This window comes from Pararge aegeria, chromosome 7, assembly GCF_905163445.1.
Source record: "Pararge aegeria chromosome 7, ilParAegt1.1, whole genome shotgun sequence".
NCBI lineage: Eukaryota > Metazoa > Arthropoda > Insecta > Lepidoptera > Nymphalidae > Pararge > Pararge aegeria.
In genome coordinates, this window is record NC_053186.1 from 2921428 (window position 1) to 2934297 (window position 12870).

General features: G+C 34.2%; 1 protein-coding gene across 1 annotated transcript; it reads left to right on the top strand.

The window, feature by feature from the left end:
• Positions 1 to 591: 591 nt before the first annotated feature.
• LOC120624955 (putative ATP-dependent RNA helicase TDRD12) lies at positions 592 to 10944 on the top strand. Its single transcript, XM_039891799.1, has 3 exons — positions 592 to 1154; positions 2084 to 3054; positions 3556 to 10944. The coding sequence occupies exons 1-3, from the start codon at positions 877 to 879 to the stop codon at positions 8058 to 8060; spliced, it is 5754 nt and encodes a 1917-aa protein (XP_039747733.1). The 5' UTR covers positions 592 to 876; the 3' UTR covers positions 8061 to 10944.
• The last annotated feature ends 1926 nt before the right edge of the window (positions 10945 to 12870 follow it).

The window sequence follows — 12870 nt, forward strand, 5'->3', positions numbered from 1 at the left end:
TGGTCTTCCTCATATTTCACCGATCATTCTCAAAAGCGTGTCTCCTCCATAACACGTGACATTGGCGAAGCAAATCGTACCCAATTGGTACAAACGCAAGCCATTAAAAAAATAAATAAAAAAAAGGAGCTTAGATTGATTTGCGACTGTAAGCTTACAAAAACATTCGTATCTGTCTGTCTGTATCTGGGCTGGGCATCACACTGAAACTACTGAATGAATTCAAATGAAACCTTGCACGATTTGAGTTCATACTACGAGGTATCATAGGATACTTTTTATCAGCTCATAAATAATCTTTTATTAGCTTTGATTTGCCCAAGTTTCGTCTAGATCTAATAAATATGATTGGAGATATGTTAAATTTTAGCACTATTATTTGAAACACAAACTTAAAAGTAGTCCGATTCATAATTCTGATTCTGATTTACTCTATGATTTCTAATTTGACTTGACGTGTCCATTACGGTGATATACCCTTGCATTTTCCCCCACAAGAATGAAAAAAGAAAAAATAAAATTGACATGTGCGGGGATGTGCTTGACATTTGACATTGACATTTCCACTTCTTGTAAAACACAGAACACGTTCGTTATTGAAAATTGGAGTTTAAATTTTGTATTCTAATTTTTAATGCTGCTTGTTTGGTTACCATACCGTGATTGCATATTTTTTTTAATTTGTAAAACGTCGAAACATCGTGTGTTACGTTCCTTTTAGCCAGTATATATTTAGTTTTGTATTTTTACACCAGGTAGCGAAGTGCTACCGGAGTGGGCTCCAACGTCACCATTGCAATTAAGTTACTTCTTAAAACAAAATGCAGCGTTTAAACTACTCAGCACATCTTTGAACAAAATAACAAATCCGTCAAAATGCCATCCGGCTGTTACAGAGTAGAGGTTCTAAGTTATTTAAATCCTCATCTTATTTGGGTAGAAGTCTGTGATCAGTTTTTGCCAAAAAATGAGTATTTGTTCGAACAAATTGGCGTTTACGGCGTTTTACCACTGGAAAAGACGTTGAATGTCATAACCGAGGGTCTGAATAGCAAAAAATGTAATGACTGGCTGCCCGCTACCTCTGTTGTTATGAAAGATTTCTTTGAGAAAAAAGATGAAATATGGTTTTCGCCGACACATATAGATCGAAGGTACCTTATTATATTACTAGCTATTACCTGTGTTCTTTGTCTATTATTGTATTTATTACGATTTTTTGTTTTTCTATTGGATAAGGCTGTTTTCCCAGGATAAAAACTAGTCTTTGTAACCCAAGGCCTTTCAACTAACTCTATGCCAAAAATTAAGTTTATTGCTTGCTTAGTTAGTGTGTAAAGTAAGTACAAACAAACAAACAGGTCATTGTCATACGTTTTAGAATAATTATGTTCTATAAACTATAAATGTATAGTGCTGTCTCCTCTCTCAAAGGAAAGAGGTTTTTAAAGCATAGACCTCCTTTGCTTCTCCAGTGATGATTTGCAGGTTTTAAAGAATATGATCACTTGTGGTATATTATATTATAAATGGGACGTTAGATTAACACACTCAGAAGTGTGGATAGGACAATTCCAATTGCCAATCTCTGGGCTAGCTAGTGAGAATGTCTTAACAAGTCATAACAAGTCTTAACTGGTCTTGTTAAGACATTCTTAACAATTTTAGACAAAATAAAGGAATCAAACAATCTTTGTTATCAGTTATCATACAAGATTAATTACCCAACCTAAATGACTAGATTGAATGTGTAACATAATTAGTAATAGAGATAAATATAATTAAAACTGTAGAAACCTCAGAATTACAAAGATAGAAAAGAAAATATATTCCTTGAAGAGATTGCGATGTAGCAAAAATAATTTTACCTTTTATCTTACTTCCCTTTTTTTTCTTATGATTATCCTATATTGTGTGCTATAAAAGTGTATTTATTCATTCCTAAATTCAGGAGCAATGATTAGTCTCTCACTTAGGTATAGGCATTGTCTTTTTAGAGCTGTCTAGAGCTTAAGCCAACATACCACAGTAGGTCTCAGTAACTCAAAGGTGAGATTTATATATTTTTTAATTTTTTTTACAGAACATCCATATTTGATGACAACTTACATAAATATGGGGAGCTACTAATCAAATCAGAGACTGGAAAGCTAAAAAAGCTATCAAAACATTTACTTCAATCTGGCTTTGCTTATAAAGATGTTTGTGAATTTCATGAGAAACTAAGTTGCGGTAAACTAAACACTAAATTAAACCCAGATGAAACTCAAACTGTAATCATGAAGCTTGAAAATTATTATAAAAGAATGAAATACCCAAAAAATAATTGGAAGAAATCTGTTGAAAAACAGACATCTGTATTTCAAATGACACAAAGTTTTGAATCAGAACTATCAGTGTCTAATTTAGTGTTAAATGATAGGGTTCTTAACAAAACACTAAAAAATAAATACAAAGATTTTGAACTGTGCAAAGATGTTGATGAAGAATCTCTGGGTCGTGGTTACCATAAAGATAAATCTGTAAACCCAGAAGCGAACAAGGAGACACTGAAGTCACAGTATTTGATAAAAAAATTATCTATGATGTCAAATTCTAAGAAATCTGGAGATTTAAACCAAACATACAGTGACATAGTAAATTTTTTGAACACCAGTTCAAGGGTTAAGGAAAACCTAAACCAAACTAATGAAGCTCTAAGTACTACTAGTGACAATAATACATCTTCAGAAATGGATGTAGTTACAAAAGAAAACATCTTAAGTAGAAAGTTAAAACAGTTTAATGAAGTTGAAAAGTTTAAAAGAAGAATAAGTTCTGGATCAGAAAGTGGAAAAACTAATGAGGATATACAAAATGTTCAAAATGTTCGTTCGGCGGAAGAGTCGAAACTAGGACAGGAAAAACATAATGTGAAAAATATTGATAAAGGTTGTAATCAATTTGGACAAAAATTGAATTCTGGTTATGAAATTCAAGTAACAAAAAATCTAACTGACCACTGTGGAGAAATAACTAGAGGTGATGGATTTCAAGAGAAAAAAGATAATAACTGTAAGTTGGAATAACTGTTTATGAAGTGAATGTGTTTGTTTTTTTCGGACACCTCTTGCTGAAATATAGGATTGTTTATTTATTTATTTATGGATATTAATTAATATCCATGTTAGTTTACACTAGTATTTTAATGCAACAGTGGTTTTTTCAATAAGGTTGGTGCACCGGTTGACCTAAACCTAGGTATCAAAAAACAAACACTTTCATATTTAGAGTGGATTTTAATTTACGGGAATAAAATAAATTGTCTTTTGTGAGTTGAGAGCGGGTCTGATTGCTTACAACCAACCTTGTTGTTCTAAACTTCGGGAGGTCATTTACTATCTGTTTGCATTTACTATCTGCAATGATTATCAGTGACAATAATAATAATATAACCGTCGCTCGTAGACCACGGTTAATCGGCGTGTCTTAATAAAATTGCTTGCTTATTTAAGCTTATGCTGGTACAAAGCCTTCACATCTCTAAAAATCTCAAGTTGTAATTACATTTTTCAGCTAAGAGAGCTGCCACCAACGTAAGTAGTGGTAGCGTAACTCGGATTGCGTTTGGCCCACCAGGATTACGGCCAACCAGCTTCAATATCCAACTTATGACAGTACCAGACTTTGTAGAAGAAGAGGAGCTGACATTGGATGCAGAAAAAGAAGCTCCAGAGAAATGTGATCGTATGTATGATGAAGTTGACTCTGAAGTTGGGATTGAAATAACTAACAAAAACACTCTTAAAGACTATTTACAAAAGGTTAATAATGTAAATTTTAGTAATGATAGTGATAAAATAGTACAAAATGATGGAAAATCTGTAAAAAGTAGTAACAGGTACAATTTAGTTTATAATAAAAAGCCAATACAAAAGGAAAATATATTACATAATAAGAGCGGAGATATTAACAGTGATGATTCAGTTGATAAATATACATCTTCATTAATTAAACGCAAATTAAAAGTCTACTATAACACAGTCAAACAAAATTGCAACTTTTCTGGTTCGGACACTTCGAATAAAGATTCATCTAGTGGCGACGAAAGTATTGAAAAAGTAATTGATAGATTAACCTTGAAATATAAAGATGATAGTATCAGCAAAAAGGATGGTATACCTGCTAATGAGGAAGTGAGCATAATTAAACTTAAAAACCACGTAAATCCGTTTAAAAATATTGATCCTAATATATCTGTTTTTGTCGATAAACTGGTCTCTCCAGTTCTAATGGTACATTCCAAAGGAGATAATCGTATTCAACCTGTTTTTGAGCTCAGAGATGTTTATTTTAACGGTCACATTCATAATGTTATTAGAAACTTATCAATAGATCAGCCTATGACAGTGCAATCTATAACTTGGTCTGTAATTTTACGAGGATTAAGTTTATTCATAATCAGTCCGATGGGTAGTGGAAAGACTTTAGGTTATTTACCGGCTGTGTGTAGCTTAATTAGCGATTCTATACAGTTAAATTGTGAGAGATGTGGCCCAGTTTGTATTATAGTTTGCGCTACAGCACAATCTGTCACTTACGTTGAGAAGAAGGCCAAAATGTTTCTGGAATCTAAGAAAAGAGTTTTAGCTTGTTATGCAGGTGTTGATAACTTTCATATAACAACTTCTTTACTGAATGGATGTGATTTGTTAATATCCACCCCATCTTGTCTGGTTAGGTTAATGCAAGCCACAGACTTTGGGGTTGAATTAGGGCGTCTTTCAACATTTGTTCTAGATGATTGCGAGCGTTTGTCGGAAGTGTACGCTGATGATATTAAATATTTTACATACCAAATCAAAGAAATGCTAAAATTAAGAGCGGACAAACATTTGAAAGTCCAATATATAGTTGCCTCTCGGATATGGTGCGATTTTTTTACACCTTTAGCAAAGAAAATTCCTGATACAGTAGTCGTTATTGGTGCATTCCAAGAATGCGTCTTGTATTCTAAATCAAATACATCGGTGACTCTTATTAAAAAAGAGAATAAAATTGACTCTGTATTTGAATTTTTGAAGGATATTAACGCTTCCAAAAGAACTGTTATAGTCTGTCGGTCGAATGACGAAGTAGCGTTGTTAGAAAAAGCATTAAAACGATCTAAACACGTTGTTTTCTCATGTGACAATGATATGACCATTCACGATTTGTACAATATGAGTGTTTCATGGGCGGATTTCGAAGAACCTTTAATTGGTCCAATACTTATCTGCTGTGACAGTAATTTAATGCACATGAATATAACTGATGCTCACAATTTAATTCATTACTCAATGCCACCTTTGTTTTCAATGTTTTGCAAACGTTTCTCCGTTTTGAATGATAATTACCCCTCCATTTTTAAGGCAAATAACGAAAATATCCAAATTAAAATTCTATTAGAAGAAAACAATGTAGAACAATTGCCGAAACTTTTGAACTTTATAAAACGTTGCACTGACAATGTACCCGATATTTTAGATGAGATTTCATCCAATATCTTAGCAGAAAAGGATAAGATTAAAGCTATAAAATACTATCCAATTTGTGATAGTCTACTTACTTTAGGATACTGTCCTGATATTTACAATTGTCAGGAAAGACATACGATTTTTAAAGAATACGACTCTCCTAAAGACTGGATGCCTAAAGGAGGAACGATTACGTGTAAAATTCTTTACTATCAGTCTGCAACTTTATATTCCGCGAGACTACTATCGTGTACTGTGAATGGAACGACAACTAACTACCCTCAAACGTACAGTAAACTTTCTATGAAAATGGGGACGTATTATAGCAAGGAGTCTAATAAAAAACTTCATGGCATACCTAAAATTGGTGATGTTTGTGCAATATCTATAAAATTAAATTTCTTCTTACGATGCCAAGTATTGAAGATTTTGAGCAAATATGAAAGAGGTAATCCTAATAAAGTATTAGTGAAATTGATCGATGAGGAACGGATGGAAGTGACAAGGGATATTTATCTCTACCATCTACCAGAAGAACTGAAACAGATAGCTTCGCAAGTTGTGCTAGTCCGACTGGCCAATATAGAACCCAAAGACAAAGATATAACTTTCTCAGACTTAGCCAGAGACAGGCTTAAGAATATCACAAATACAGATACAGAGTTATTTGTTAGAGGTAATGTCGCCCTAACTATCGGTAACTGTATATTCGTTAACACTCTAGAAGCTTGCCAAGAATTGACTTCTCTCAACGAAGTAGTTGTAAAATACGATTTGAAACAAGAATTGTTAAGAAATCATGCAATACCAAATCCAGCACATTTAATCAAACTTGAAAAATTATGTATACAAAGTGGATTGACTGTGAAGCAAGAATCAAAGATGATAGAACCTAAAGATCCCGTTAAAAATCTTTCCAATGGTACTTGGGCCCATTTAGAAGTTGATTGCATGTCAAGCGTGTTCTTTGCGTCTGCAATTAATCCTGATAAATTCTTTGTACGTCTTGACAAATTTGAGTCTTGCATGTCTGGACTTTTAAAGGACATTAAAAAATACGTCGATGCAAACCCTACGCAATGTGGAAGTGTGAAAGAAGGCGAAATAGTTTTAGCCAAATTCCCCGATGATGAAACATATGAACGTGCTCGAATCGATCATATAAAAGAGGACTCAGTCAAGTGCTTTTTCGTTGACCAAGGAGATTGGAGGGAAATTCCATTGAATCATTTGATACCAATTACAGAACAGTTAGTAAACCAACTACCTTTCCAGGCTATTGAATGTCGGTTGGTAGGAATTAAGCCGTTAGGTGATCAATGGACAGATTTTAGTACATACTGGTTCATTGATAATTGCTATAATGATAGTGGCAATTTAAAATATTTATTCGTTAAATATTATTCCAAAGAGCCAGCCGAATTCACAAATGGTCATAAATACGGTGTAGCTGTAATAGATACGAATATAGAACATGATGTTATTCTAAACCAGCTAATGATCGATTTGAATCTTGCCCAAGAAAAACATAGCGAGATAGAATACCTCGAAAATTTAAAAACGAAAGAACCAGAACGAAATCCTACTGTCGATATGAAAAATAAAGATTACGAAGAAGCTGTGACAAGAGGCCATCAAGAACAGGTGAATGTCAGTATGGATGAACAATCCGTCGTTCCATCACAAAGTAATACATTCTTAAAAACTCCATTAAGATCAGTTCCTTTAGTCAATTCTGATAACGAAAGTGATGATTCAGATAAATGGGATGTTAACGTTGGCGATAATTATATGGACTTATTCCCAGTTCTTAAGGATCTCAAAAAGCTTCGAGATAACGTGCCTCAAGTTAACACCGTAAAACCTGAAGATGCATTTAACAAACCTAAAAATGTTATTCAAAAAACTGAAGCTATTGAATTAGATTCAGATGATTTGACTTCACCTGATGGTACTTTACTGGCGAAAGTATCACCCAAGGATACAACTTTGATTAATGATGAAAAAGTTGAGAAAAATAAGCCATTTTTAGAAAAAAAAATTGATGCTGACCATAAAATTAGTCCAGTTTTAGAATCAGCAAATTCAGCAAATAAGAAAATGAAGTCATCATTAAATTTCACTGAAGAAGATCAGAAAAGGCGACCAAAGTTAGTTTGGCGCCAAAATAAAACCTCTGTAACTGTAAAAATTCAGTTAATTGGCGCCGATGATTATAAACTAAATATGAGTGATCGGGTTTTGGATTTCAGTGCTAATTTACATGATACGGATTTTGCTTTTAAATTAGAACTTTACGGAGTAGTTGATAAGGAAAAGTGCTCCCATGTGAACAAGGGGCAATATATTTTGGTTAAACTTAAAAAAGTATTGACCAAAAATTGGTTAACTTTAACCAGAGATGGCGGCATTAAAAAGTGGATTGTATATGACGTTGATAATTTGGACGCTTCATCTGAGGAGGAAACCGTCGATGATACTATTAAAGATATAGTTAGAAATATACACGAGAGTGTCGATACTGAAAGTGAGGATGACGATGTTTACGATGATATTATGAATTAATAAAGCCCGCGGAATTTGGAACTCCCTAGAAAGGACCTATATCCAGCTGTGGACGTCCACCGGTTGACAGGGTGATGATCAAGGTCTAATTTATAAACATCGATTCTGTTTGTTTGTAGTGACTACGACCAGTTCGGAAAACGGATTCAACTGATAGAAAGCCAGAGTTCTGTGTTTGCTTTTTTCAACATTTTAAAATTCAACATTAATTTTTCTATCCTTTGAGCGATTAATAATAATAATAATAATTTATTTTTTAAATATTAAAGCGGAGGCGACTGTTTCCAAGCAATAGGTACGTTTAGCAGTAGTTGATAATCGGTGAAAATTATGATGAATGCTTCTTTTACTTCCCCTTGACGCATAGCCCACGTTATGTGTGTGATTAACGCCCGACGTACAAGACAATACCTAATTAAGTAGCACATTATCTAAGGAGTGTCTCATTTACCTCACAAATCGATTTTCACTAGGAAACTCATACGAACTAACCTGTCTATGACTCTTGCCACGAGTTGTCGTATTTTGAGTTTGTATTATCATATTTTTCATTTTTAGTATGAATTTAAGGTTATTAAAGAAAAACTAAATAAATTTTTTTATCTGTCAAGTGTCAGTTTTCGAATTCCCTAAAAATTACGCACCGCTAAATCGGTGTCGTAAATCATTTCCTAGGTTTAGTGAAAACAAAACGAGATGTTCGCATGTTTTACGACAGATCCCCCGTCTAACCAAAACCCCCTTTGGGAAAGCCTGTGAATAATTGCTACCAGATCAAAGGAGGGAGATTCTTATTCCATAAATCGGAAAGTTAGTATCCTTGCGCATCCGCACGATATTATTTAATCCTTAAGAAGTTTATCTTCGCATCAGACTCATTGTGATTTTTTAAACATTGGATATTAGCTTCTTTTCGGAATTCCCATTTCCGCTTCGACACCGGAGCATCCTCGGAAGGTGTTGACTTTGAAATGAAAGATTGCTAAGTCTAATGCTTACTTAGCAATTGTTGAGCGAACGGTGCGTAGAGAATACATTGCGGAAGGTCTGTTTGATGTGGAGTATAAAGATTGAAGAAATTATAAATTACACCTTACAGATTCTCCTGCTTATCGCGGAGTATAGACAATTAAGCTTATTGGGCAGCTATTTAATTTTTAAATACTAATAGTTGATGAACCAGGCAGATGGGCCACCGTATGGTATGTGGAAATCCATCGCAACAGAGCAATATTTCGCAATTAACATGTTTCAAACATTTCCTATCGGCAATATACCCTCTACGCACGTTTCGCTCCGAAACCGGAGCATCCTCAGGAGATGTTGACTTTACAATGAACAATTGTTTATTCAATTGCCCAAATTTCATCAGAGATTTGGACGGCCCGCCACGATGGCAACCACTACCTGTGATCAGAATTTACAGAAGGGAAATGATGAGGTACCAGCAGCACAGCCTGGAGGCAAAAATCAACGTGGAAAGTTATTCAAGAAGTCTTCCGCAGGCTCAGAAAACACAGCGGCTCCACCATTGCCACCCCGTGACGCTAACGCCACCGGTCCAAAACCAAAAGCGCTGTCTACAGTCCCAACCAAGCCTAAAAACGAGCCGATGTTTTCGGATCTCGACTTGATGGGTTATACTCTCTCGCTCTTTTAAACACCTGGGACAAAATTGAATTCATTTGCTCCTCCGTTTCAGCAAAACAAAGTATTTCATCTATGTAATTTACAACTCCTGTTATAGAGCTAAATATTTCTGATAAAAATTTTTTGAAAAACTTCTGAGGCAATAGATACACCAAAAGGCATACGATTAAATTTGTACATACCAAACATAGTAGCAAAAGTACAATAATTAGAGCTGTTTTCAGACAATGCAAATATGCCAAAATGAATCTTTGAGGTCTAATACTGAAAAGAATTTAGATTTATTTAACTTAGTAGATAAGTCTGCAATAGTTGGTATGTAACAATAATCTTTAACAATTGCATTGTTTAGATCCTTTGGGTCGAGGCATATTCTAATGGTTTTATCGGGTTTTTCAATTATTACTAATATATTTACCCATTCAGATGGCTCTCTTACTTTACTAATAATGCTAAGACCCTCCAGTCTAATCAGTTCAGCTTCCAATTTGGGTCTTAGTTTAAGTGGTACTCTAAATGGTGGCTTGGAAGTTGGAATTGTCTCTTTCTTTAACTTAATATCATAAGTTTTATTAAACTTACCAATACCTGTAAATAAATCACTATTAACTTTGATTAAGTCCTCTTTGTTCCATTTATTTTCTTTTAACACAGAGAGTACTCTTTTTACCAAGTTCAGCCGCACACATGCATCACGACACAATATTGGCATTGAATTCTCATTTCCTGCTATGCAAAATGTCTCTAAATATGTTTTGTTATTTACTCCAATACTCATTTTAGCTAATCCTTTAACTGGTGTCTTAAAACCATTCCAACTTTCCAGTCTTGCACATGTGTCGGACAATATTATAGGATTAGTTGAATTTATTTTTTCAAAAAGGTGCACAGGCAAAATATTAACATCAGCTCCAGGATCTAATTTGAAACTTATTTTATTGTTTCCTGGTAGCATTACATCTTGATACCAGGCTAATGAATCGACTGACAACTTGCAGGTAACCGTTTCAATGTAGTAATCTACCTCAGGTTCGATTGTCACTTCATTAGCAGTTTTAATAGTACGGCACATTCTAGCAAAATGGTTTCTTTATTGCACTTTGCACATGTTTTAGACCAAGCAGGGCACTGACCGTATGGATGAGTGCTCCCACAGTGCAAACACTTCCTTTTATTGGTTTTTCTCTATTATAGGCAAAAGAGTCCACCTCATTTGTTTGAATTTCTTTTATTTGAATGTTTGTTAACTCAGCTACTTTAAAGGCCTCTATAACATCTTCCAATAAAGGATCCCCTTTTTTTATTATTTTTTTTTGAGTTTCAAGGTCACTTGACCCAAATACTAGTCTGTCTCGCAGTGCCTCATCTTTGTTTTTTATAAACTCGCAGTCACTACAGAGACGTTTCAGGTCAGTCATAAAACTATCAAATCTTTCTCCTGTTTTTTGACTCCGATTATAAAATAAGTAGCGTGAGTGTAGCACAATTTTTTTAGGATTACAATAACTTTCTAATACTTGTTGAACATCTTTAAGAGTTCTTAACCCCTCTGTTTCTAACGTATTATATATATTTAATGCATCCTCACCGATAAGATTCAGAAATATTGCTATCTTCCTCCCCTCAGCAACTTCCGATAAACCGCCCGCCTCCAAATATATGTCCAGAGACTGTTTAAATTTTTTAAAGTTTTCACTTAAATTGCCTACTAAAGATAATTTTGCTGGTAAATTATACCCTGTAGCCATGATTGACGACTGCGCCATGTGTTATATTCTTAACTTTATAATAAAAAACTGGTAACCATTTCTAGCTTGGTTTAATCAATGACCATAGAATGTTACACAATACAGACCCATAACATAGAGTCATTCATAACATAGATATATGACAAGGTGTATGCCCGTTTTCACTAACGCCGTGCAAGGTGAAGCTTAAATAATTAACGCGTAATCTAAGGAGATTCTTCGGCATACATCAACCGTTCACCAATAGTTATCACCTACGAGTTGGTGAAACGTTTTTTTTCTATAGACAGCCTAAATAATTAGGCATTCGATTTAGACAATGCCTTTGTTTAGTGAAAACGAGCATTATTCTATTTTACTTAGATAGTCTAGTAAGTGAGTATTATTGTTACTATAATAAAATTGTGGAATTAACCTGTTATTTATTTAAGATGTTAGTTATTTTAAGATTTTATTTGTAGTAAGTATTTGATATGTTTATTTTTTTTTAACTCTTTTTACTTTTTTTTAACGCTTAAATAACGAAAGAGCATTAAAATATCTATATGGAAAACTAAAATCAATGTATCGATTAGCAAAGTCATGGACAATTAATTTTTTTTGACTGAATTCCTGCGATTAATTCATGATCGACAACGTTATTGCGGTGTATAAGTATGATATCGTAATTGAACCATTATTCATACTTGTTTTTTTTTTTTTTTAATATTTACAGCTTTTAAAGGCCCGGCCTAAAGTGAGTATTTGAGTGCTGTGTTAATGTAATTTCAGGACATCCCTTCTTGTTTACAAGCTTTTATTAAACATGTAATATTTGTATTTTATTTTGTTTTGGTAAAATCTTATAACTCAATTTCAACACAGTTATCCCCGATCGAATGAGCTGAACATTTTGCGTTTAAGTTTGGTTTGGATGACAATGCATGGTAGCCAAGTGACATCGTTTTAAATCCAATATGGCGGACTCCCAAGGATTGTGGTTCTTTAATTTTGTATGCATCACCATAATTACAATCCTACTAATATTATAAATATGAGAGTGCGGGTGTTTGTTACTCAATCACACAAAAACGGCTGAACGGATTTGGATGAAATTTGGCATGCATGTAGCCTTTGACATGGTAAAGAACCTTTTATCCTGGGAAACTAGAGAGTTCCCGCGGGAATAAAAAACCTTAATCCACGCGAACGAAGTCAGCTAGTAATAAATAATTATCATTTATAAACTTCTTGTACACTAAACACTATCAAGCGGTGATAGCGCAGTGGGTAGGAGCTCGACTTTCGGGGGGGCTGAGTTCGAATCCCAGCACGCACCTCTAACTTTTCTAAGTTATGTGCGTTTTAAGTAATTAAAAATAACGCTTGCTTCGACGGTGAAGGAAAACATCGTGAGGAAACCTGCATGCCTG

What these genes read in the sequence shown, in the direction of transcription:
- LOC120624955 (XM_039891799.1), top strand. Translation starts at nt 877, where the DNA reads ATGCCATCCGGCTGTTACAGAGTAGAGGTTCTAAGTTATTTAAATCCT. An exon ending in CCGACACATATAGATCGAAG is followed by an intron (nt 1,155 to 2,083) that starts GTACCTTATTAT and finishes TTTTTTTTACAG; the next exon opens with AACATCCATATTTGATGACA. An exon ending in AGAGAAAAAAGATAATAACT is followed by an intron (nt 3,055 to 3,555) that starts GTAAGTTGGAAT and finishes TACATTTTTCAG; the next exon opens with CTAAGAGAGCTGCCACCAAC.